Genomic DNA, 27,004 nt, shown 5'->3' on the forward strand with positions numbered 1-27,004 from the left:
GAGGTGGAACAATATAGTGAAAGAAAAGTAGGAAATAAAGATGTATAAGTCTTAACAAAAACTACTTCATTCTTTTCTTTAAGCCAGATTCTTTACAGCGATTCAACTTGTTCTCTTTTTTTTTTTTCTAAACACCTAATAATTTTTGTTGCATTTATATTCATTTCATTACAAAAACAATCTCTATAATTCATAGAATTACTTTTTTCCCTTTCCCCAGTTGTGCTACCCCTTGTGCTCCCCATCTCCGGAGTTCTTCTTTTCTTTATACTCCCACCAGAACCTCATTTCTTCTGGTGGGGGTTGGCTCCCATCTTCTTCCTTTCTGCTTTGTTGGTTCTCTTCGTGGAAGCTTGGCTTCCTCGACGCGATTGGTCCTCCGGAATTGGCAGCCTCGCAGGAGGTACAAGGAAACAGACATGACCTAAGCCTCTTCCATATTCCTTTCCGCTTTGTGGGTGCTCTTCGTGGAAGCTTGGCTTCCTCGACGCGGTTGGTCCTCCGGAAGCGGAGCTTCCATCGCTACAAGGCTGTAAGAACAACAAGAACCGACATAGCAAGTGTTATATGGTGTATGAATTAAAACAAAGAACGATTTCCAAATCTATTTTTGTCTTCTTCTCTACCCAATGCCCAAAGGCGAGGCTCCATTTGTTAACACACCCCTCATCGTTCCTTCCCCTTAAAAACAATAGAACCATAAGACACAAATCCCTCCACAATATATAGACAAACTCCTATTCCTCACTACAACAGCAGCAAGAATATGCTATGCCAGAAACTGGAGGAAAGAAGAGACACCCAGCATACTCATCTATATTATAATCTGTCGGAGGAGATCGTCAAGTTCCTCCACTGTCACTTCCTCCTTCTTTTCCTCTTCTTCCTCCTCTTTCTCCTCTTATTCCTCCTCTTCCTCTAACTGTCGGAGGATATCGTCAAGTTCCTCCTCCAATGTCACTTCTTCTTTTCCTCTTCTTCCTCCTCTTTCTCCTCTTTCTTCTCCTCTTCCTCCTCTTCCTCTAACTGTCGGAGGAGATAGTCAAGTTCCTCCTCCTCTGTCATTTCCTCCTCGTTTTCCTCTTCCTCCACCTCCTCTTCCTCCTCTATGTCTACCTCCTCTTCTACCTCCTTCTCTTCCTCCTCCCTGATGGTGGGGAGGGACAGAGGAAGACTGGCCAGCTCCCTCTTTGGGCTGGATCCGGTGGGCTCTTCCAGGATCCCTTCTTCCTCCCTGATGGTTGGGAGGGACGGAGGCTGACTGGCCCACGTTCTCCTCCGGCGCCTCGGAGGGGCCACCACATCCCTCCTCCTTGGCCAAGAAAGGACACTCCTCAGCCTCTTCCAGATGGTTCTCCTTTCTCGTTGGGGACTTCTTCGAATGTTCTCCTCCTCAACTCTTTCTTTCCAGCTGGCCATCCGCCTCCTCCGGTGCCTGGAGGGGGGCACCACATCCTTCCTGGTGGGACTTTCAGGACTGGCAGCCTCGCAGGAGGTACATGGAAACAGACATGATCGAAGCCTCTTCCATATTCCTTTCCACTTCGTTGATGTCTGTGGAAGCTTGGCCTCCTTGATGCGGTTAGTCCTCCAGAAGGGGAGCCTCCATCGCGGCATGGCTGTAAGAACAACAAGAACAGAGTTAGCAAGTGTTATATGGTATATGAATTAAAACAAAGAACGATTTCCAAATCTATTTTTGTCTTCTTCTCTACCCAATGCCCAAAGGCGAGGCTCCATTTGTTAACACACCCCTCATCGTTCCTTCCCCTTAAAAACAATAGAACCACAAGACACAAATCCCTAAGGCCATCCAGCTCCCCCTTAAATAATAATAATAGGACACCATCTAATCCCTCCCAACAGATGGCCATCCAGACCTTATCTTATCTCCTCTTGCGGCTGGCGGATCTTCTTCTTAGTCCTTGTGCTTGGCTCTTCCTTTTGGGCACGTGTAGGCTCATCCTCTTCAAGTTCCTCCTCCACTGTCATTTCCTCCTCCTTTTCCTCTTCTTTGGTTGGGAGGGACGGAGGCCGACTAGCCAGCCTCCTCCTCTGGCACTTCGGACGGGCCACCACATCCCTCCTCCTTGGGCTTTCAGCATTGGCGAAGATGCAAGAAAATACATTCCTCAGCCTCTTCCAGGTGGTTCTCCTTTCTGGTGGCGCACTTCCTAGAATGTTCTCCTCCTCACCTTTCATGTCTCCTTCTTCCCAACTGGCCAGCCACCTCCTCCGGTGCCTGGAAGGGGGCACCACATCCCTCCACCTTGGGCTTTCAGCATTGGCGAAGATACAAGAAAATACACTCCTCAACCTCTTCCAGGTGGTTCTCCTTTCTGGTGGCGCACTTCCTAGAATGTTCTCCTCCTCAACTTTCATGTCTCCTTCTTCCATACTGGCCAGATGCCTCCTCCGGTGCCTGGAAGGGGCCACCACATCCCTCCTCCTTGGGCTTTCAGCATGGGCAAAGATGCAAGAAAATACACTCCTCAGCCTCTTCCAGGTGGTTCTCCTTTCTGGTGGCGCACTTCCTAGAATGTTCTCCTCCTCACCTTTCATGTCTCCTTCTTCCCAACTGGCCAGCCACCTCCTCCGGTGCCTGGAAGGGGGCACCACATCCCTCCACCTTGGGCTTTCAGCATTGGCGAAGATACAAGAAAATACACTCCTCAACCTCTTCCAGGTGGTTCTCCTTTCTGGTGGCGCACTTCCTAGAATGTTCTCCTCCTCAACTTTCATGTCTCCTTCTTCCATACTGGCCAGATGCCTCCTCCGGTGCCTGGAAGGGGCCACCACATCCCTCCTCCTTGGGCTTTCAGCATGGGCAAAGATGCAAGAAAATACACTCCTCAGCCTCTTCCAGGTGGTTCTCCTTTCTGGTGGCGCACTTCCTAGAATGTTCTCCTCCTCAACTTTCATGTCTCCTTCTTCCCAACTGGCCAGCCGCCTCCTCCGGCGCCTGGAGGGGGGCACCACGTCCTTCCTGGTGGCGCTTTCCACATTGTCCCTCGCAGGAGGTACAAGGAAACAGACATGACCTAAGCCTCTTCCATATTCCTTTCCGCTTTGTTGGTGGTCTTTGTGGAAGCTTGGCTTCCTCGACGCGGTTGGTCCTCCAGAAGGGGAGCTTCCATCGCGACAAGGCTGTAAGAACAACAAGAACCGACATAGCAAGTGTTATATGGTGTATGAATTAAAACAAAGAACGATTTTCTAATCTATTTTTGTCTTCTTCTCTACCCAATGCCCAAAGGCGAGGCTCCATTTGTTAACCCACCCCACATCGTTCCTTCCCCTTAAAAACAATAGAACCAGAAGACACAAATCCTTAAGTCCATCCAGCTCCCCCTTAAATAATAATAATAGGACACCATCCAAGCCCTCCCAACAGATGGCCATCCAGACCTTATCTTATCGCCACTTTCGGCTTTCGGAACATCTTCTTAGTCCTTGTACTTGGCTCTTCCTTTTGGGCATGTGTAGGCTCACCCTCTTCAAGTTCCTCCTCCACTGTCATTTCCTCCTCCTTTTCCTCTTCTTTGGTTGGGAGGGACGGAGGCCGACTAGCCAGCCTCCTCCTCTGGCACTTCAGACGGGCCACCACATCCCTCCTCCTTGGGCTTTCAGCATTGGCGAAGATGCAAGAAAATACATTCCTCAGCCTCTTCCAGGTGGTTCTCCTTTCTGGTGGCGCACTTCCTAGAATGTTCTCCTCCTCACCTTTCATGTCTCCTTCTTCCCAACTGGCCAGCCACCTCCTCCGGTGCCTGGAAGGGGGCACCACATCCCTCCACCTTGGGCTTTCAGCATTGGCGAAGATACAAGAAAATACACTCCTCAACCTCTTCCAGGTGGTTCTCCTTTCTGGTGGCGCACTTCCTAGAATGTTCTCCTCCTCAACTTTCATGTCTCCTTCTTCCATACTGGCCAGATGCCTCCTCCGGTGCCTGGAAGGGGCCACCACATCCCTCCTCCTTGGGCTTTCAGCATGGGCAAAGATGCAAGAAAATACACTCCTCAGCCTCTTCCAGGTGGTTCTCCTTTCTGGTGGCGCACTTCCTAGAATGTTCTCCTCCTCACCTTTCATGTCTCCTTCTTCCCAACTGGCCAGCCACCTCCTCCGGTGCCTGGAAGGGGGCACCACATCCCTCCACCTTGGGCTTTCAGCATTGGCGAAGATACAAGAAAATACACTCCTCAACCTCTTCCAGGTGGTTCTCCTTTCTGGTGGCGCACTTCCTAGAATGTTCTCCTCCTCAACTTTCATGTCTCCTTCTTCCATACTGGCCAGATGCCTCCTCCGGTGCCTGGAAGGGGCCACCACATCCCTCCTCCTTGGGCTTTCAGCATGGGCAAAGATGCAAGAAAATACACTCCTCAGCCTCTTCCAGGTGGTTCTCCTTTCTGGTGGCGCACTTCCTAGAATGTTCTCCTCCTCAACTTTCATGTCTCCTTCTTCCCAACTGGCCAGCCGCCTCCTCCGGCGCCTGGAGGGGGGCACCACGTCCTTCCTGGTGGCGCTTTCCACATTGTCCCTCGCAGGAGGTACAAGGAAACAGACATGACCTAAGCCTCTTCCATATTCCTTTCCGCTTTGTTGGTGGTCTTTGTGGAAGCTTGGCTTCCTCGACGCGGTTGGTCCTCCAGAAGGGGAGCTTCCATCGCGACAAGGCTGTAAGAACAACAAGAACCGACATAGCAAGTGTTATATGGTGTATGAATTAAAACAAAGAACGATTTCCTAATCTATTTTTGTCTTCTTCTCTACCCAATGCCCAAAGGCGAGGCTCCATTTGTTAACCCACCCCACATCGTTCCTTCCCCTTAAAAACAATAGAACCAGAAGACACAAATCCTTAAGGCCATCCAGCTCCCCCTTAAATAATAATAATAGGACACCATCCAAGCCCTCCCAACAGATGGCCATCCAGACCTTATCTTATCGCCACTTTCGGCTTTCGGAACATCTTCTTAGTCCTTGTACTTGGCTCTTCCTTTTGGGCATGTGTAGGCTCACCCTCTTCAAGTTCCTCCTCCACTGTCATTTCCTCCTCCTTTTCCTCTTCTTTGGTTGGGAGGGACGGAGGCCGACTAGCCAGCCTCCTCCTCTGGCACTTCAGACGGGCCACCACATCCCTCCTCCTTGGGCTTTCAGCATTGGCGAAGATGCAAGAAAATACATTCCTCAGCCTCTTCCAGGTGGTTCTCCTTTCTGGTGGCGCACTTCCTAGAATGTTCTCCTCCTCAACTTTCATGTCTCCTTCTTCCCAACTGGCCAGCCACCTCCTCCGGTGCCTGGAGGGGGGCATGACATCCCTCCTCCTTGGGTTTTCAGCATTGGCGAAGATGCAAGAAAATACACTCCTCAGCCTCTTCCAGGTGGTTCTCCTTTCTGGTGGCGCACTTCCTAGAATGTTCTCCTCCTCAACTTTCATGTCCCCTTCTTCCCAACTGGCCAGCCACCTCCTCCGGTGCCTGGAGGGGGGCATGACATCCCTCCTCCTTGGGCTTTCAGCATTGGCGAAGATGCAAGAAAATACACTCCTCAACCTCTTCCAGGTGGTTCTCCTTTCTGGTGGCGCACTTCCTAGAATGTTCTCCTCCTCAACTTTCATGTCTCCTTCTTCCATACTGGCCAGCTGCCTCCTCCGGTGCCTGGAAGGGGCCACCACATCCCTCCTCCTTGGGCTTTCAGCATGGGCAAAGATGCAAGAAAATACACTCCTCAGCCTCTTCCAGGTGGTTCTCCTTTCTGGTGGCGCACTTCCTAGAATGTTCTCCTCCTCAACTTTCATGTCTCCTTCTTCCCAACTGGCCAGCCGCCTCCTCCGGCGCCTGGAGGGGGGCACCACGTCCTTCCTGGTGGCGCTTTCCACATTGTCCCTCGCAGGAGGTACAAGGAAACAGACATGACCTAAGTCTCTTCCATATTCCTTTCCGCTTTGTTGGTGGTCTTTGTGGAAGCTTGGCTTCCTCGACGCGGTTGGTCCTCCAGAAGGGGAGCTTCCATCGCGACAAGGCTGTAAGAACAACAAGAACCGACATAGCAAGTGTTATATGGTGTATGAATTAAAACAAAGAACGATTTCCTAATCTATTTTTGTCTTCTTCTCTACCCAATGCCCAAAGGCGAGGCTCCATTTGTTAACCCACCCCACATCGTTCCTTCCCCTTAAAAACAATAGAACCAGAAGACACAAATCCTTAAGGCCATCCAGCTCCCCCTTAAATAATAATAATAGGACACCATCCAATCCCTCCCAACAGATGGCCATCCAGACCTTATCTTATCGCCGCTTTCGGCTTTCGGAACATCTTCTTAGTCCTTGTACTTGGCTCTTCCTTTTGGGCATGTGTAGGCTCATCCTCTTCAAGTTCCTCCTCCACTGTCATTTCCTCCTCCTTTTCCTCTTCTTTGGTTGGGAGGGACGGAGGCCGACTAGCCAGCCTCCTCCTCTGGCACTTCGGACGGGCCACCACATCCCTCCTCCTTGGGCTTTCAGCATTGGCGAAGATGCAAGAAAATACATTCCTCAGCCTCTTCCAGGTGGTTCTCCTTTCTGGTGGCGCACTTCCTAGAATGTTCTCCTCCTCAACTTTCATGTCTCCTTCTTCCAAACTGGCCAGCCGTCTCCTCCGGCGCCTTGAGATGGAAGACCACATTCTTCCTGGTGGGGCTTTCAGCATTGGCGAAGATGCAAGAAAATACACTCCTCAGCCTCTTCCAGGTGGTTCTCCTTTCTGGTGGCGCACTTCCTAGAATGTTCTCCTCCTCAACTTTCATGTCTCCTTCTTCCCAACTGGCCAGCCACCTCCTCCGGTGCCTGGAGGGAGGCACCACATCCCTCCACCTTGGGCTTTCAGCATTGGCGAAAATGCAAAAAAATACACTCCTCAACCTCTTCCAGGTGGTTCTCCTTTCTGGTGGCGCACTTCCTAGAATGCTCTCCTCCTCAACTTTCATGTATCCTTCTTCCAAACTGGCCAGCCGCCTCCTCCGGTGTCTGGAAGGGGCCACCACATCCCTCCTCCTTGGGCTTTCAGCATTGACGAAGATGCAAGAAAATACATTCCTCAACCTCTTCCAGGTGGTTCTCCTTTCTGTTGGCGCACTTCCTAGAATGCTCTTCTCCTCAACTTTCAGGTCTCCTTCTTCCCAACTGGCCAGCCGCTTCCTCCGGTGCCTGGAGGGGGGCACCACATCCCTTCTCCTTGGGCTTTCCACATTGTACCTCGCAGGAGGTACAAGGAAACAGACATGACCTAAGCCTCTTCCATATTCCTTTCCGCTTTGTTGGTGGTCTTTGTGGAAGCTTGGCTTCCTCGACGCGGTTGGTCCTCCAGAAGGGGAGCTTCCATCGCGACATGGCTATAAAACAACAAGCACAGACTTAGCAAGTGTTATATGGTATATGAATTAAAACAAAGAACAATTTCCAAATCTATTTTTGTCTTCTTCTCTACCCAATGCCCAAAGGCAAGGCTCCATTTGTTAACACACCCCTCATCGTTCCTTCCCCTTAAAAACAATAGAACCATAAGAAGAGACACCCAGCATACTCATCTATATTATAATCTGTCGGAGGAGATCGTCAAGTTCCTCCACTGTCACTTCCTCCTTCTTTTCCTCTTCTTCCTCCTCTTTCTCCTCCTATTCCTCCTCTTCCTCTAACTGTCGGAGGATATCGTCAAGTTCCTCCTCCAATGTCACTTCCTCCTTCTTTTCCTCTTCTTCCTCCTCTTTCTCCTCTTTCTTCTCCTCTTCCTCCTCTTCCTCTAACTGTCGGAGGAGATAGTCAAGTTCCTCCTCCTCTGTCATTTCCTCCTCGTTTTCCTCTTCCTCTTCTTCCTCCTCTTTCTCCTCCTCTATGTCTACCTCCTCTTCTACCTCCTTCTCTTCCTCCTCCCTGATGGTGGGGAGGGACAGAGGAAGACTGGCCAGCTCCCTCTTTGGGCTGGATCCGGTGGGCTCTTCCAGGATCCCTTCTTCCTCCCTGATGGTTGGGAGGGACGGAGGCTGACTGGCCCACGTTCTCCTCCGGCGCCTCGGAGAGGCCACCACATCCCTCCTCCTTGGCCAAGAAAGGACACTCTTCAGCCTCTTCCAGATGGTTCTCCTTTCTCGTTGGGCACTTCTTCGAATGTTCTCCTCCTCAACTCTTTCTTTCCAGCTGGCCATCCGCCTCCTCCGGCGCCTGGAGGGGGGCACCACATCCTTTCTGGTGGGATTTTCAGGACTGGCAGCCTCGCAGGAGGTACATGGAAACAGACATGATCGAAGCCTCTTCCATATTCCTTTCCACTTCATTGATGTCTGTGGAAGCTTGGCCTCCTCGATGCGGTTAGTCCTCCAGAAGGGGAGCCTCCATCGCGGCATGGCTGTAAGAACAACAAGAACAGAGTTAGCAAGTGTTATATGGTATATGAATTAAAACAAAGAACGATTTCCAAATCTATTTTTGTCTTCTTCTCTACCCAATGCCCAAAGGCGAGGCTCCATTTGTTAACACACGCCTCATCGTTCCTTCCCCTTAAAAACAATAGAACCATAAGACACAAATCCCTAAGGCCATCCAGCTCCCCCTTAAATAATAATAATAGGACACCATCTAATCCCTCCCAACAGATGGCCATCCAGACCTTATCTTATCTCCTCTTGCGGCTGGCGGATCTTCTTCTTAGTCCTTGTGCTTGGCTCTTCCTTTTGGGCACGTGTAGGCTCATCCTCTTCAAGTTCCTCCTCCACTGTCATTTCCTCCTCCTTTTCCTCTTCTTCCTCCTCTTCCTCCTCTTTCTCCTCCTCTTCCTCCTCTACGTCTTCCTCCTCTTTGTCCTCCTCCCTGATGGTGGGGAGGGACAGAAGAAGACTGGCTAGCTCCCTCTTTGGGCTGGATCTGGTGGGTTATTCCAGGATCCTTTACTCCTCCCTGATGGTTGGGAGGGACGGAGGCCGACTGGCCAGCTTCCTCCTCTGGCGCCTCGGAGGGGCCACCACATCCCTCCTCCTTGGGCTTTCAGCATTGGCAAAGATGCAAGAATACACTCCTCAGCCTCTTCCAGGTTGTTCTCCTTTCTGGTGGCGCACTTCCTAGAATGTTCTCCTCCTCAACTTTCATGTCTCCTTCTTCCAAACTGGCCAGCCGCCTCCTCCAGCGCCTGGAGGGGGGCACCACATCCTTCCTGGTGGGGCTTTCCACATTGTACCACGCAGGAGGTACAAGGAGACAGACATGACCTAAGCCTCTTCCATATTCCTTTCCGCTTTGTTGGTGCTCTTCGTGGAAGCTTGGCTTCCTCGACGCGGTTGGTCCCCCGGAAGCGGAGCTTCCATCGCGACAAGGCTGTAAGAACAACAAGAACCGACTTAGCAAGTGTTATATGGTATATGAATTAAAACAAAGAACGATTTCCAAATCTATTTTTGTCTTCTTCTCTACCCAATGCCCAAAGGCGAGGCTCCATTTGTTAACACACCCCACATCGTTCCTTCCCCTTAAAAACAATAGAACCACAAGACACAAGTCCTCAGCGTCTCATTACTAAAATCATTTTTCCGTCGCATCGTCCAATCGTTCCGTTGATCTAAATTAGTTAATCTGTTACACCCTTGTTCATGCATGATGCATCAGAACATGCCCACAAGACTCATTCAAAAACCAAGGAACATTTTCAGCTGAATCAACCTCTGAGACCTAATTTCAACAGCAACACCGCATGTCTCCTTCTTCTCAACTGGCCAGCCGCCTCCTCCGGCGCCTGGAGGGGGGCACCACATCCCTCCTCCTTGGGCTTTCAGCATTGGCGAAGATGCAAGAAAATACACTCCTCAGCCTCTTCCAGGTGGTTCTCTTATCTGGTAGCGCACTTCCTAGAATGTTCTCCTCCTCAATTCTCATGTCTCCTTCCACCCAACTGGCCAGCCGCCTCCTCCGGCGCCTGGAGGGGGACGCCACATCCTTCCTCCTTGGGCTTTCAGCATTGGCAAAGATGCAAGAAAATACACTCCTCAGCCTCTTCCAGGTGGTTCTCCTTTCTGGTGGTGCACTTCCTAGAGTGTTCTCCTCCTCAGCTTTCATGTCTCCTTCTTCCCACTGGCCAGCCGCCTCCTCCGGCGCCTGGAGGGGGACGCCACATCCTTCCTCCTTGGGCTTTCAGCATTGGCGAAGATGCAAGAAAATACAATCCTCAGCCTCTTCCAGGTGGTTCTCCTTTCTGGTGGCGCACTTCCCAGAATGTTCTCCTCCTCAACTTTCATGTCTCCTTCTTCCCAACTGGCCAGCCGCCTCTTCCGGCGCCTGGAGGGGAGCACCACATACTTCCTGGTGGGGCTTTCCACATTGGCAGCCTCGCAGGAGGTACAAGGAATCAGACATGACCTAAACCTCTTCCATATTCCTTTCCGCTTTGTTGGTGCTCTTCGTGGAAGCTTGGCCAATTTATTTACTAGCCGCCCTCTGCCATGCGTTGCTGTGGCCCACTCTGGTGGTCATGTTGGTTCTGTGTGGGAGGTTTGGCCCAATTCTATCGTTGGTGTGGTTCAGAATGCTCTTTGATTGTAGGTGAACTATAAATCCCAGCAACTACAACTCCCAAATGACAAAATCAATTTTTTTGAGTGAAGGACATACATTGGGTTATTAGGTGTGTCCAAATTTGATGTTAATTCGTCCAGTGGTTTTGGAGTTCTATTAATCCCACAAACGAACGTTACATTTTTATTTATATAGATTATTATTATTACCGCTCCAGCGGGAAGGTAACGGCGCTCCTTGCAGACATGCTGGCCACATGCGGCCTCACAGCAAACACCATTCAGTGCCATCATAATGATAAGAACAATTAACAAATTCATTAAAACAAAACATGAAATAAACAGTTGTTAAAACACGCCAATTAAAATCCGGGTCCGGGTCAATTCATTGTCACTTCGAAATTGCTTATGTCTTCTTCATACAAGCCGCTGTTCAATGGTCAAATGCAAGGTCCCACAGCCAAGTCTTGAGTTTCCTTCTAAAGGACAGGAGGGAGGGGGCCACTCTGATGTCTTTGGGGAGGGAATTCCACAGACGGGGGAAACCACTGTTGAGAAGGCCCTGTCTCTTGTCTCCACCAATCACGTTTGCGACGGTGGTGGGATCGAGAGCAGGGCCTCTCCAGATGATCTTAAACTTCGTGATGATTCGTAGTAGGAGATACGTTTAGACATGTAGTCTGGGCCAGAACCGTTTAGAGCTTTAAAGGTTAAAACCAGCACTTTGAATTGTGCTCGGAAACAGATCAGCAACCAGTGGAGCTGGCGTAAGAGAGGAGTTGTATGCTTCCTGTACGCCACTCCGGTGAGCAACCTGGCTGCTGATCATTGGACTAATTGAAGCTTCCGGGCAGTCTTCAAAGGCAGCCCCACGTAGAGCGCATTGCAGTAGTCTAATCGGGATGTAACAAGAGCGTGGACCACCGTGGCCAAGTCAGACTTCCCAAGGTACAGGTGCAGCTGGTGCACAAGTTTGAATTGTGCAAAAGCCCGCCTGGCCGCCCTCGAGACCTGGGCCTCCAGGCTCAGCGATGAGTCCAGGATCACTCCCAAGCGAACCTGCGTCTTCAGCAGGAGTGTCACCCCATCCAACACAGGCTGCAACCCTATGCCCTGCTCAGCCTTGCAACTGACCAGGAGGACCTCTGTCTTGTTTGGATGCAGTTTCAATTTGTTCGCCCTCATATATGTTCCACCATGTCTCCTATGTTATCACTTGGGAGCCCCTCCCCCAGGAACAATATACTAATACATAATATTAATATTGGGTTGTGCTAATAATATAATACACATTTTAGACACATTAATCTGCTGTGCTAAAGCCAACCTTATAAAAGGTAAAAGTTTCCCCTGACATTACGTCTAAGCCGGCGCTGTCCGTAGACGCCTTCAAGGTCATGAGGCCAGCATGACTGGATGGCACGCCATTACCTCCCCGCAGAAGCAGTCCCTATTGATCTACTCACATATGCATGTTTTTGAACTGCTAGGTTGAAAGGAGCTGAGCCTAAATAGCAGGAGCTCACCCCACTCCCTGGATTTGAACCACCATACTTTTCTTAAACTTTTTATTCTCAATAGCTCCCGCTATTAAGCCCAGCTCCTGCCAACCTAGCAGTTTAAAAACATGCAAATATGAGTAGATCAATAGAGACCGCTTCTGTTGGAAGGTAATGGCGTACCATCCAGTCATGCTGGCCTCATGACCTTGAAGGTGTCTATGGACAGCGCCGGCTCTTCGGTTTAGAAATGGAGATGAGCACCACCCCCCAGAGTCAGACACAATTGGACCTAATATCAGGGGGAAACCTTTACACACACACAAACACACACACACGCCTTCTGGTGGCACAGTGGGTTAAGATCAATGCCCACCAAACCCTTCCAGTATTTTCTGTTGGTCATGGGAGTTCTGTGTGCCAAGTTTGGTTCAATTCCATCATTAATGGAGTTCAGAGTGCTCTTTGATTATAGGTGAACTATAAATCCCAGCAACTACAACTCCCAAATGACAAAATCATAATTTTTTGAGTGATGGTCACTCCTTGTGTTGTGAGACGTTTTGTTGCCAAGTTTGGTGTGATTTTGTTCATTGGTTCTTTTGTTTTTAAGGTACTCATTATGCACTGAGCATTTATATATATATAGACTAGCGGTCCCCTGCCACGCGTTGCTGTGGCCCAGTCTGGTGATCTGGAAAATAAAGTAATGAGAAAGTGTTGGTTTCTAATATATGTAAAGTCTTTATGCTTGTGGGTAAACAGTATTTCTTGCTGTTTCTTTGCCAGTGTTGATGTGGAGATTGTCAGATTTGCCCACTCTGGAACATGCAATATATAATTGTCCTTCTTTAGGGGTCCCTTTCAAATCTTTGATACTACATCTGTCATATACATGTGTGTGTGTGTGTGTGTGTGTGTGAATGGCTGGATGGCCCTTTGTCAGGAGAGCTTTGATTATGTTTTCTTGTCCCGGTGAAGGGAGTTGGACTGGATGGCCTTCAGTCACCAAAGAGCACCAGAGAATAGTATTTTCTGTTGGTCATGAGGGTTCTGTGTGGGAAGTTTACCTCAATTCTGTCGTTGGTGGGGTTCAGAATGCTCCTTGATTGTAGGGGAACTATAAGTCCCAGTAACTACAACTCTCAAATGTCAAGGTTTATTTCCCCCAAACTCCATCTGTGTTTATATTTGGGTATATTGAGTAATCGTGCCAAGTTTGATCCAGATCCAGCATTATTTGAGTCCACAGTACTCTCTGGATGTAGGTGAACTACAACTCCCAAACTCAAGGTCAATGCCCACCAAACCCTTCTAGTGTTTTCTGTTGGTCAAGGGAGTCCTGTGTGGCAACTTTGGTTCAATTCCATCATTGGTGGAGTTCAGAATGCTCTTTGATTATGGGTGAACTATAAATCCCAGAAACTACAACTCCCAAATGACAAAATCGTAATTTTTTGAGTGATGGTCACTCCTTGTGTTCTGAGACGTTTGTTGCCAAATTTGGTGTGATTTTGTTCATTGGTTCTTTGGTTTTTAAGGTACTCATTATGCACTGAGCATTTATATATATATATATATATATATATATATATATATATAATATTGACAATAATGTTATAATGTAATGCAATAATAATACAATAGAATATATAACAATAATGTAATATAATAATACTAATATTAAATACTGCAAGTCGCTTCTGATGTGAGAGAATCGGCTGTCTACAAAGACGTTGCCCAGATGTGTTACTATTCTGCGTGGCAGCTTCTCTCAGGAGCTTTTCCAGGGTCAGAGAAGCAGATGGCAAAGACAGTAGAATGACAGACACACCAGTTCAGTTCACAGAATCGTTGTTCTTTGGTTGTACTTTCCTGCATGGCATGGCAGCAGATTACAGGAGCTGTCATCAGTTTACAATACTCTAAATCATTGCCTTCTCCTGAGAAAAAAATTATAATATCACAAAGGAATACCACCTCACCCGCTTCACATAGGAAACCTGCTACAAAACAGGAGCTTTTTTGTTGAGTTCCAGGGCCAGAGAAGCAGATGGCGGAAACAGAAGAACGGCCTGCCTCAGGGGAGCATGCTTGCTCCATCCATGTTTAACATTTACACAAATGACCAGCCACTGCCAGAAGGGACAGGGAGTTTCATCTATGATGACGATTGTGCCATCACTGCTCAATCAGGGAGCTTTGAGATGGTTGAACAGCAGCTTTCCGAAGCTCTAGGTGCTCTTACTGCCTATTACAGGGAAAACCAGCTGATCCCTCATCCATCTAAAACACAGACATGTGCTTTTCACCTTAAGGACAGACAAGCATCCCGAGCTCTGAGGATGACCTGGGAAGGAATCCCACTGGAGCATTGCAGCGCACCCAAAGACCTCGGAGTCACTCTGGACCATGCTCTGTCTCACAAGAAGCACTGCCTGAATATCAAGCAAAAAGTGGGCGCTAGAAGTAATATCATATGAAAGCTGACTGGCACAACCTGGGGATCACAACCAGACACAGTGAAGACATCTGTCCTTGTGCTATGCTACTCTGCTGCTGAGTATGCATTCCCAGTGTGGAACACATTTCACCACGCTAAAACAGTGGATGTGGCTCTTAATGAGACATGCCACATTATCAAGAGGTGTATGCGTCCTACACCACTGGAGAAATTACACTGTTTAGCTGGCATTGCACCACGTGACATCTGCCGGGAAGTAGCAACCAATAGTGAAAGGACCAAGGCAGTGACATCTCTGGCCCATCCCCTGTTTGGGTATCAGCCAGCACGTCAACGACTTAAATCAATAAATAGTTTTCTAAGATCTACAGAGACACTCGCTGGAACACTTCAGCAAGCAAGAGACCAAAATTGGCAGGCTCAAACCCAGAATCTCAATCAATGGCTGATACCCAATGAGAGACTCCCCCCCTGGGCACACAGAAAACTGGGCGACTTGGAAGGCGCTGAACAGAGATGCAGAGCCAACCTTAAGAAATGGGGCCACAAAGTGGAATCCACAACATGTGAGTGTGGAGAGGAGCAAACCACAGACCACCTGCTGCAATGCAACCTGAGCCCTGCTACATGCACAATGGAGGACCTCCTTGCGGCAACACCAGAGGCACTCCAAGTGGCCAGATACTGGTCAAAGGACATTTAATCAATTACCAAGCTTGCAAACTCTGTGTCTTTTGTATATGTGTTTGTTTGTTATGCCAAAAATGTAATACAACTGTTCGGTTGCCTGACACGATAAATAAAAATACTTCTGACACGATAGATAGATAAATAAATAAATAAATACATTTCTTGGAATTTTTTTGCCAGTTGCTTGAGTTCTGGATAACAGAGAGTCTGCTGTGATACTATCCCCCCATGCGATACTATTCCATAATGATTTGTAATGAAATGCAGTCATTAAAGACAAAAGACAAAGTTAATGTAACACGATTTTAGTATATTATAAAATCAGTTTTGTGATTTCAGGATTAGTTCTTGGATTTTCTGCTAGTGGCTGAAATGCCCCCCAGCTCCCTAAACCGCTCCTCCTAGGTCTTGGCTTCCAGACCTTTGGCCATTTTGCTTGCCTTTCTCTGGACACTGTCCATCTTGTCCATCTCGTCCTTGTGTTTTGGTGCCCAGATTCCAGGTGAGGTCTCACCCAAGCAGAAGAGAGTGGGATTATGATTCCCCTCCATTTCTAGACCATATTTTCCTATTGATGCAGCTTAGAATCGCATTGGCCTTTGTTGCTGCTGCATCCCACTGTTGGCTCATGTTCAGTTTGACTTCTAAATCCCTTTCACAACTTGGTCAAGACTTCGAGAACCAGGGCAGCGTGGAGGGCATTGTCAACCGCTTGGCCTGCTGAACTCAACCTTCATCACACTGAAAAACTGTTATTTTATTCTGCAATCAGAGAAGTTTGTATCTCGGGACGGATCTTTCACATCACAGGGCATTGCACAGGCCGCTTGAGGGACTCCACTGCGCTTTCTGCCGTGATCCTCAAGGAGCTGAAATCCAACCCGGCCCAAGCAGAGAAGATGGAGCCGGGCTCCGAAGTGTCCTTAGGCTTCACAATTGCCAGGAGGTCTTGGGGGAGTTTCGTCTTTCCCCCGGCCGCTTCCAGTTGCTTCCTATCTGTCCGGTTCTGTGGGGAGGAAAGCAAGAGGAACAAGAACAGAATTAATATTGAGAAAAGATTGTGTCAACAGGACACAAGACTGGTCTCAACAGGAACGTTGTGTAGTTTAAGTTTCCTCACCATTATATATCCCCACAGGCCAGAAGCAATCCTTTCTATCTTTATCCTACCATCCTGTGATTGCATCTGAGCACTGCGTACCTACATCATTAGAGGCCAGTAGCTGACCCTTTCTATATACAGTCCTTTTGTGCTTGCATCTGAACAATGCACACATAATTAGAGGCCAGCAGCTAAATCTATTTATGTATCTACTGCCCTCTTGTGGCTGTATCTGAGTGCTGCATTGCATACATACATAGAAAAGATTAGCCACGCCGCCTTCTTGTGGTTGCATCTGGGCACTGCATACATACATGCCTATAGGGCAGCAACTAATCCTTTCTATCTATATGCTTCCCTCTTGTGGTTGCATCCGAGCACTGCATACAGACATACCTATAGACCAGTGTTTCTCAACCTGGGGGTCGGGACCCCTGGAGGGGTCGCGAGGGAGTGTCAGAGGGGTCACCAAAGACCACCAGAAAACACAGTATGTTCTGTTGGTCATGGGGGTTCTGTGTGGGAAGTTTGGCCCAGTTCAATCGTTGGTGGGGTTCAGAATGCTCTTTGATTGTAGGTGAACTATAAATCCCAGTAACTACAACTCCCAAATGTCAAGGTCTATTTTCCCCAAACTCTACCAGTGTTCATATTTGGACATATTGAGAATTCGTGCCAAGTTTGGTCCAGATCCATCATTGTTAGAGTCCACAGCGCTCTCTGGATGTAGGTGAACGACAGCTCCCAAACTCAAGGTCAATGCTCACCAAATCCTTCTAGTGTTTTCCGTTGGTCATGGGAGTTCTGTGTGGCAAGTTTGGTCCTGCAACTGGGCACCTATCCTCCTGCTTCTACTCTAGAGAAAGGAGCCCCTGGTGGCGCAATGGGTTAAACCCCTGTGCCGGCAGGACTGAAGACCGACAGGTCGCAGGTTCGAATTGGGAGTTGGACTGGATGGCCTTAAGTATTTTTTGTTGGTCATGGGGGTTCTGTGTGGGAAGTTTGCCCCAAATCTGTTGTTTGTGGGGTTCAGAATGCTCTTTGATTGTAGGTGAACTGTGAATCCCAGTGACTACAACTCCCAAATGTCAAGGTCTATTTCCCCCAAACTCCACCAGTTCATATTTGGGCATATTGAGAATTCGTGCCAAGTTTGGTCCAGATCCATCATTGTTTGAGTCCACAGTGCTCTCTGGATGTAGGTGAACTACAACTCCCAAAACTCAAGGTCAATGCCCACCAAACCCTTCCAGTATTTTTTGTTGGTCATGGGAGTTATGTGTGCCAAGTTTGATTCAATTCCATTGTTGGTGGAATTCAGAATGCTCTTTGATTGTAGGTGAACTATAAATCCCAGCAACTACAACTCCCACAGGACAAAATCAATACCCCCCCCCCCCCCAATCCCACCGGTATTCAAATTTGGGCATATTGGGTATTTGTGCCAAATTTGGTCCAGTGTATGAAAATACACCCTGCATATCAGATATTTACATTACTATTCATAACAGCAGCAAAATGACAGTTATGAAGTAGCCACGAAACTAATTGTATGGTTGGGGGTCACCATAACATGAGGAAGCGTATTACAGGGCCGTGGCATTAGGAAGGTTGAGAACCACTGCTATAGACCAATAGCTAATCCTTTCTATATACTCCCCTCTTGTGGTTGCATCCGAGCACTGCATATGGACATACATAGACCAATAGCTAATAATAATAATAATAAACCTTTATTTATACCCCGCTACCATCTCCCACAGGACTCGGTGCAGCTTACAAAAGGCCGGGCCCAAATACATCATAAAACAAACAATAACAAAACAACAATACATAACTCATAAAAAGCAAAACAATACAATAATATGACACATTTTAAAAACGTGGCAGGGCCAAATGTAACGAATTAAAAAATTTAAAATGCTGAGCAAGTCCAAGGGAAATAGGAGGAATGTTTTGGGATAGGTGGACGTGCAGACAGTTCTAAGTCTCTCATAAAGTGCATTAAGGACATATTGCTTAGGATTCCTTATTCTGGGAAGGCACACTGGAACATCCACATTAAGCTCCTCCTAAAGACTGCCAACGTTGGGGCCTGCCTGATGTCCTTGGGGAGGGAGTTCCAGTCGTGGGGCCACCACCGAGAAGGCCCTTTCTATATACTCCCCTCTTGTGGTTGCATCTGAGCACTGCATGCATACATGCCTTTAGGACAGCTGCTAATCTTTTCTATTTATATGCTGCCCTCTTGTGGTTGTATTTGAGCACTGCATTCCAACATGCCTATAGGGCACCAACTAATCCAGTGGTTCTCAACCTGGGGTCCCCAGATGTTTTTGGCCTTCAACTCCCAGAAACCCCAACAGCTGGTAAACTGGCTGGGATTTCTGGGAGTTGTAGGCCAAAAACATCTGGGGACCCCAGGTTGAGAACCACTGAACTAATCCTTTCTATCTATATACTGCCCTCTTGTGGTTGCATCTGAGTATTGAATACAGACAAAACTATATAGACCAATAGCTAATCCTTTCTATCTATATACTCCCCTCTTGTGGTTGCATCTTAGCACTGCATACATACATACATGCCTATAGAGCAGCAGCGAATATTTTCTATCTATATGCTGCCCTCTTGTGGTTGTATTTGAGCACTGCATACCAACATGCTTATAGGGCACGAGCTAATCCTTTCTATCTATATGCTTCCCTCTTGTGGTTGCATCTGAGCACTGCATACAGACATACCTATAGACCAATAGCTAATCCTTTCTATCTATATACTCCCCTCTTATAGTTGCATCTGAGCATTGCATACAGACATACCTATATAGACCAATAGCTAATCCTTTCTATCTTTATGCTGCCCTCTTGTGGTTTCATTTGAATACTGCATACCTGTAACCTAGAGGCCAGTAGCTGATCCTTTCTATCATATACTCCCCTCTCGTGGTTGCATCTGAGTACTGCATACCTATAGGCCAATAGCTAATCCTTTCTATATACTGTCATTTTTATTCTTTTGGGGGTCCTTGCCTTCAAATTTTGTAGTTGAAACCCTGCCATTAGTTGAAGTTGGGCAACGAAAGGCCTGTGTGCGAGTTTGCTCCAGATCCATCAAGCCTTGTAGGAGCCTTCTTGATACAAACCAACAAACCAACATAAATACTTTGATGTTCATATATACAGGTATATGTGTGTGTGTGTGTGTGTTTATATATACAGGTACATATTCATTGGGGAGAAGGGAGTCCCACCTTGGGTAGCTGATATTTCTCCCGGAGGTGAGCCCTCATGGAGGCACGCTCGGCTTTCCGTTGAGCAAAGGCAGATTCCCGTTTGGTCCTGCAATCGGGAGGTAAGAACAGTGTATGGGAAATGAGACACTTATGGGATTGAAATGTCCATAATCAATCAAGCCAATAACTGTAAATAAAGAACAACACTCAAACACAGGGGAACTCCAGACAAGAAACAATCAGGGCCAGCTAATCACCTCTCAAAAAAAGATTCTCCCTAAAAACTGTCAGGCCATGAAATGGTAATCAAGGTGGCCAATTGAAACATTCATACCTACCTCCAAAAGACAAGAGTTCTTTCTCCCACCCTGGATCTTCCACAATTATCCTAGTGGAGCCAGTGTTGTCCATAGACACCTCCAAGGTCATGTGACTGCATGGAGCGCCGGGGAAGCCTCACTTGGCTGGCTCAAGCTGCCCATCGGGCATGAGAGAGAGAGTGAGCCAGCCAAGGGAGGAGCACACCGCGTGACCTACCCTCGTGTAAAGCACCTCACAAGGTGCTTTATGCGAGAGTAGACCGCACGAAGCAACTGCCCTTGGCTGGCTCATGCTGCTCATCGGGCTGATGGGCAGTGTGAGCCAGCCAGGGAAGGGGCACTGTGGGGGGGGGGGCGCTCCTCCTCCACGGGCCGGATAAGTGCCCTTGGTGGGCCAGAAGTGGCCCGCGGGCCTTAGTTTGGGGACACCTGCTGTAAAAGATAGTTCAAAATTAGGGAATTAATAGTTTTGCTAAGGACATCAGGCTGGAATGATCCCATAATCCCCTATCTCTCCCCAATGTGGGAACCTAAGGCTTCTTCCATGGCCCCACATGGCAACGCCCCTGTAATCCAAACTAGTATCTAACCAATTTGGCTATTATTTATTTATTGGATTCCTTTTTTTATTGAATGAAACTCCTGTTTTATGAATGGACTCTGGCTACTCAGTGCTCCTAGGGCAGTGATGGGCAACCTTTTGAGCTTGGTGTGTCAAAGTTCGCCAAAAAGCAAGCATTACTTGGGTGGGGTGTCACTTCAAGGGAAAAAAAACTATAATTTTGCGATATTTATAGTTTAAATAACAAAAATGTATAATAATAATAATAATAATAATAATAATAATAATATATGGCAGGAAATTGCACCCGTAACTCAGACTCTCGCCTCTCCCAGCTTGTGAAAATCTTCATCTTTACTTTTACATTGTTGTTCATTCGTTCAGTCGTCTCCGACTCTTCGTGACCTCATGGACCAGCCCACACCAGAGCTCCCTATCGGCAGTTACCACCCCCAGCTCCCTCAAGGTCAGTCCAGTCACTTCAAGGATGCCATCCATCCATCTTGCCCTTGGTCGGCCCCTCTTCCTTTTGCCTTCCACTTTCCCCAGCATAATTGTCTTCTCTAGGCTTTCCTGTCTCCTCATGATGTGGCCAAAGTACTTCAACTTTGTCTCTAGTATCTTTCCCTCCAGTGAGCAGTCGGGCTTTATTTCCTGGAGGATGGACTGGTTGGATCTTCTCGCAGTCCAAGGCACTCTCAGCACTTTCCTCCAACACCACAGCTCAAAAGCATCGATCTTCCTTCGCTCAGCCTTCCCTAAGGTCCAGCTCTCACATCCGTAGGTTACTACAGGGAATACCATGGCTTTGACTATGCGGATCTTTGTTGCCAGTCTGATGTCTCTACTCTTGACTATTTTATCGAGATTGGACATTGCTCTCCTCCCAAGAAGTAAGCGTCTTTTACTTTTACATAGGAACCACTATACCATGCAGCAGTGTCCAAGTCTACATAGGGACCACCAAACGCAGCACCCAAACACAAATCAAGGAACAAGAATGCAGGTGAAACGTCAGGAGAGAATGCTTCTGGAACATGGCCATACAGCTCGGAAAACTCACAGCAACCCTGTTAAGAAGTGCTTTGCTCACCCGAAGCTTAATATTTCATGATTTTCTGACCAACGTTTCCAAAAATAAACCAAGGGGCTCTTACTGCTGTTTCTGGGATCCCTGGAACGTTCGGTTACAGCTAAAGTATTTTGGCGCATCCGTCTCTCTCTCTCTGGGAACGTCTTTTGAGATGCAACACAGCAGTTGCTTGGCAGGAGCTCCGAATTTCACTGTCGATCCCATTATTGCAAGAAATCTGGAACACACAACATGCAACGATAAGAAAGGTGACAAAACGGCCTTAAATTTGAACAAGAATACAATACAATCTCTCCAAAATGTTTTGAAATATTTTTAATAATAATAATAATAATAATAATAATAATAACTAGAAAGCATTACTTGTCAGACCAACAAAGCAACTTTGTTCCCTGTGGTTAATTACACCAGTTAATTACAACTGAGACAATGGTGGCGAAATGGATTAAACCCTTGTGTCAGCAGGACTGAAGACCGACAGGTCGTAGGTTCAAATCTGGGGACAGCGCAGATGAGCTCCTTCTGTCAGCTCCAGCTCCCCATGAGGAGACATGAGAGAAGCCTCCCAACAAGGATGGTAAAGCATCAAAAATATCCAGGCGTCCTCTGGGTAACATCCTTGCAGACAGCCAATTCTCTCACACCAAAAGCGACTTGCAGTTTCTCAAGTCGCTCCTGACACACACAAAAACACAATGTAACACACTTTACATTGTCTGGAGAACAAGCCCTATGAGGAGCGGCTTAAAGAGCTGGGCATGTTTAGCCTGAAGAAGAGAAGGCTGAGAGGAGATATGATAGCCATGTATAAATATGTGAGAGGAAGTCACAGGGAGGAGGGAGCAAGCTTGTTTTCTGCTTCCCTGGAGACTAGGACGCAAGGGAACAATGGCTTCAAACTACAAGAGAGGAGATTCCATCTGAACATGAGGAAGAACTTCCCGACTGTGAGAGCCGTTCAGCAGTGGAACTCTCTGCCCCGGCGTGTGGTGGAGGCTCTTTCTTTAGAAGCTTTTGAACAGGAGCTGGATGGCCATCTGTCAGGGGTGATTTGAATGCAATATTCCTGCTTCTTGGCAGAATGGGGTTGGACTGGATGGCCCATGAGGTATCTTCCAACTCTTTGATTCTATGATTCTATGAATTTTGGTTCCTGGGTTATAAATGTCATTTCCTAATTGGGTCTGTCATAAAAAACATGGAAAAACTTTAGTAAACTGCTGAAACTTTGCTGCAGTTTGCACATCAAAAGGTTAAACATTGCATATTTTCATTAAGGAAAATTACTTATTATTGTTATTATTAATATTAATGCTTATTTATGCTTTATTGTAATGTTGGTTTTATTGTTTATGATCAATTTGTATTGTTTTAAGATGTTGTGAGCTGCTTTGGGTCCCGTTTAGGGAGAAAAGTGGGATACAAATAAAGAATTATTATTATTATTATTATTATAAGTTGAAACACAACAAGATGAGTCCACAGCAGAGACTCTGCTGGCTGTTGAATTGGATCACTCATCGGACACTTCCCAAGTGTCTAGGACTGTGTAATGTCTTATTATTATTAATATTATTATTATTTATTTGAAACACAAGATGAGTCCACAGCAGACACTCTGCTGGCTGTTGTATTAGATCTCACGTCGGACACTTCCCAAGCATCTAGGACTGTGTAATGTATTATTATTATTATTATTATTATTATTATTATTATTATTATTATTTGAAACACAACAAGATGAGTCCACAGCAGACACTCTGCTGGCTGTTGTATTGGATCACACAACGGACACTTCCCAAGCATCTTGGACTGTGTGATGTATCAGCGAATAATGTGTGCAGATCCCAGTAAAGCACCCTTCTGTAGCTGGCAGGTGGTGATTTGGTCAGCGCCGATTGTGTTTAAGTCCAGGCCAAGGTCTTTAGGCACTGCACCCAGTGTGCCGATCACCACTGGGACCACCTTGACTGGCTTGTGCCAGAGTCTTTGCACTTCAGTCCTTAAATCCTCATATCGTTCCAGCTTTTCCAATTGTGTTATTATTATTATTAGTATTATTATTATCATTATTATTATTATTCAAAACGAAGTGCCGAGATCAAAGAAAATAATACTACTACCCTCCACCACCATATATATATATATATATATATATATATATATATATATATATACATACATACACACACACACACACACACACACACACACACACACGCTCGTTTCAAAGTAAGTATTGCACAATTTAACAGGAAATAACACTTTCAAACCAGGAACAGAATTTTTTCAACTCTTTTCAACTGTTTTTCAACATAGTGTTATTAGTACTAATAGTAGTATTTATACCCCACTTTTTCTCTGGCAAAGGAGTCTCAAGGCAACTAATATTCAAAACCATAGCAATCTAAGACCTAACACATATAAACATCAACACAGAATTAAACTATTACTCTCTCTTGAAGTCAATAAGGCATAATATCATTACACAAAACTCAGGTGCTGCTTTTAAACTCCCCAAATCCCATGTCAGTTGGCAGGGAATGATGGGAGTTGCATTCTAAAAGGAAATCACAGTTTCTGAGCCCTGAAATGTTGAATCAATACTGTGTTTCCTTGATTATAAGACACACGTTTCTCTCATATAAACATCTGTAAAAATAGAATGCGTCAGAATCGTGGGTTCTCTCTCTCTATATATATATATATCCCATCAATTTTCCTCCTCCATCGCCTGCTAGTCTCTTCCCCTTTTCTAAATAGTTAGCCTTCAACATACCCCTGTTTTCTAGCCTTTTAGATTTCAATGTACAACACTTTAATGAGACTATAACCCTCTCTCCTTATGCTGGTTTATGACCGTAATAAATATTTGTTTGTGTATTTATTTATTTATGTATGCATGCATATGTGTGTGTGTGTGTGTGTGTGTGCGTGCAGCCCTTAAGGGTCTTTTTTCAGGCCCTCCTTTCTCTCACCATTGTATTCTTCCTTCATTCCCTTTTTCCTCCCTCCTTCCTTTCTTCCCTTTTGTCTTTCCTTCTGTCTCTCCTTCCTCCATCCCTTCCTTCCCTCCCTCTTTCTCCCTCCCTCCATTCCTTTCCATCTTTTTGTCCTTTCTTCCTTCTCTCTTTCCTTCCTCCTTCTTACCATCCTTCTCTTCCTCCTTTTCTTCCTTCCTTCTCTTCTCCCTTCCTCCTTCCCTTCCACCCCTTTGTCCTTCCTTCTTCTCTCTTTGCTTCCTCCTTACCTCTCTCCTTCCTTTCTTCTTTCTTCTTCCATTCTTCTCTTCTTCCCTTTTTTCCTTCTCCTTCCCCTTCCACCCTTTTGTCCTTCCTTCCTTCCTTCCTTCCTTCCTTCCTTCCTTCCTTCCTTCCTTCTTGTCTTTTACTTCCTTCTCTTTTTCCTTCCTCCTTACCTCCTTTCCTCCTTCCCTTCCCTCTCTTCCTCTTTCTCCTTCCATCTTTCCCTTCCTCCCTTTTGTCTTTCCTTCCTCCTTCCCTTCTTGCTTCTCTTCCCTCTCTTTTTCCTTCCATCTTTCCTTTCTTCCCTTTTGTCTTTCCTTTCTCCTTCCCTTCCTCCTTCCCTTTCCTCTCTTCCTCTTTCTCCTTCCATCTTTCCCTTCCACCCTTTTGTCCTTCCTTCCTTCCTTCCTTCCTTCCTTCCTTCCTTCTTGTCTTTTACTTCCTTCTCTTTTTCCTTCCTCCTTACCTCCCTTCCTCCTTCCCTTCCTTCTCTTCCTCTTTCTCCTTCCATCTTTCCCTTCCTCCCTTTTGTCTTTCCTTCCTCCTTCCCTTCCTCCTTCCCTTCCCTTCCCTCTCCTCCTCTTTCTCCTTCCATCATTCCCTTCCTCCCTTTTGTCTTTCCTTCCTCCTTCCCTTGCTCCTTCCCTTCCCTTTCTTCCTCTTTCTCCTTCCATCATTTCCTTCCTCCCTTTTGTCTTCCCTTCCTCCTTCCCTTCCTCCTTCCCTTCCTTCTCTTCCTCTTTCTTCTTCCATCTTTCCCTTTCACCCGTTTGTCCTTCCTTCCTTCCTTCCTTCCTTCCCTTCCCTTCCCTTCCCTTCCCTTCCCTTCCCTTCCCTTCCCTTCCCTTCCCTTCCCTTCCCTTCCCTTCCCTCTCTTCCTCTTTCTCCTTTCATCTTTCCCTTCCTCCCTTTTGTCCTACCTTCTTTCTCTCTTTCCTTCTTCCTTCCCTTTCCTTCCTTCCATCACCGGGAAGCCAGTCCTCTTAGCAGGGAGTGCTAGCATGTGGCCCCCAAGTTAGAAAGTTTGCCCATGCCTGATCTATCTATCTATCTATCTATCTATCTATCTATCTATCTATCTATCTATCTATCTGTGGCATTGAAATGAGCGTGCAACTTGCAATCGATGCCATCGAACAATTGATTCAATTTAATCATGACAAAAGAGGGAAAGCCAACATAATCTCCATTCAGATTAACTTCAGATTCAAGCGGAAACATAGAACAGGAAAGCTTTGTGATATAGTGGAGAGAGAGAAAAAACCACAAAAATGGTCCCATCTTAGGAAAGAATACAAGAAAAGCCAATGTATTCTCTACTTTATCCCATTGCCATTCCAGAGGGAATTGTACACCAATATATAATGTCTAGAAGAGAGACTAAACTTTCTGCCCAAGGAATCGGAAACAACCAGAGCCCGTTCTACTCACCTGTGTGGGAACCTTTGGGTTTTCGGCCTCTTCCGTGGGCAGACGTGGCCCGTGTGCTCCCTTCGAATGTCCCGTGAGGATGATTAAGGCTCTTGCCAGCTCAAGGTCTTTAAAGTCAGATCAGGAGCAGCGCAGACTCCTGGGGTGACCCCGGGCTTTCCTTGATCCCGATGGGCGACAGCTGGGCAGATGGCACCTTGTGCGAGGGATGACACCCATCTGCCCGTCATTGGGACGTGCTGCTCACCTGAGACACATTGCCCCAGTTGTAAGGGAACTCGAGGCTCTTGGAACAAAAATAGCAAACTCCTTGTCCTCGGGATTTATTCCAAACACATGCGGTGCCCGTGTTGTGCATTTTTAACTACAAATACTCATTGTTAGTGTTATGCTTTTACTAGCGTATTTACCCAGCGTTGCCTTTATCTTCCTTCCTTTCCTACCTTCCCTGCTTTCTTCCCCATATCTTCTTTCTTCCCTTCATTCCTCTTTCCTTCTTTTTTTCCTCCCCTCAAACCTTTTCCCTTTCTCTTTTTCAGTAAGGCCTTCGACAAGGTCCCCCATGACCTTCTGGAAAACAAACTAGTCCAATATGGGCTAGGCAAAACTACGGTAAGGTGGATCTGTAATTGGTTAAATGGACGAACCCAGAGGGTGCTCACCAATGCTTCCTCTTCATCCTGGAAAGAAGTGACGAGTGGAGTGCCATCACGAGGGTTCCGTCCTGATCAGGATCTTCATTCATGGCTAGATGAAGGGTTAGAAGGCAGGATCATCAAGTTTGCAGACAGGACCAAATTGGGAGGGAGAGCCAATACTCCAGAGGACA

General features: G+C 46.8%; 2 protein-coding genes across 2 annotated transcripts; both read right to left on the bottom strand.

Annotated features, from left to right (window-relative positions):
- Positions 1-1,881: 1,881 nt before the first annotated feature.
- LOC137097751 (trichohyalin-like) lies at positions 1,882-6,666 on the bottom strand. Its single transcript, XM_067472668.1, has 4 exons — positions 6,298-6,666; positions 4,953-6,023; positions 3,425-4,675; positions 1,882-3,147 (listed from the first exon to the last, which is right to left on the bottom strand). The coding sequence occupies exons 1-4, from the start codon at positions 6,664-6,666 to the stop codon at positions 1,882-1,884; spliced, it is 3,957 nt and encodes a 1,318-aa protein (XP_067328769.1).
- An 8,810-nt stretch (positions 6,667-15,476) lies between these two features.
- LOC132764236 (complexin-3-like) lies at positions 15,477-26,417 on the bottom strand. Its single transcript, XM_060758137.2, has 4 exons — positions 26,176-26,417; positions 21,564-21,716; positions 19,543-19,630; positions 15,477-16,193 (listed from the first exon to the last, which is right to left on the bottom strand). Exons 2-4 carry the CDS (start codon positions 21,701-21,703, stop codon positions 15,987-15,989), a joined length of 435 nt encoding a protein of 144 aa, XP_060614120.1. The 5' UTR covers positions 21,704-21,716; positions 26,176-26,417; the 3' UTR covers positions 15,477-15,986.
- Between the last annotated feature and the right edge of the window lie 587 nt (positions 26,418-27,004).

Source organism: Anolis sagrei, chromosome 12, assembly GCF_037176765.1.
Source record: "Anolis sagrei isolate rAnoSag1 chromosome 12, rAnoSag1.mat, whole genome shotgun sequence".
NCBI classification, from domain to species: Eukaryota; Metazoa; Chordata; class Lepidosauria; order Squamata; family Dactyloidae; genus Anolis; species Anolis sagrei.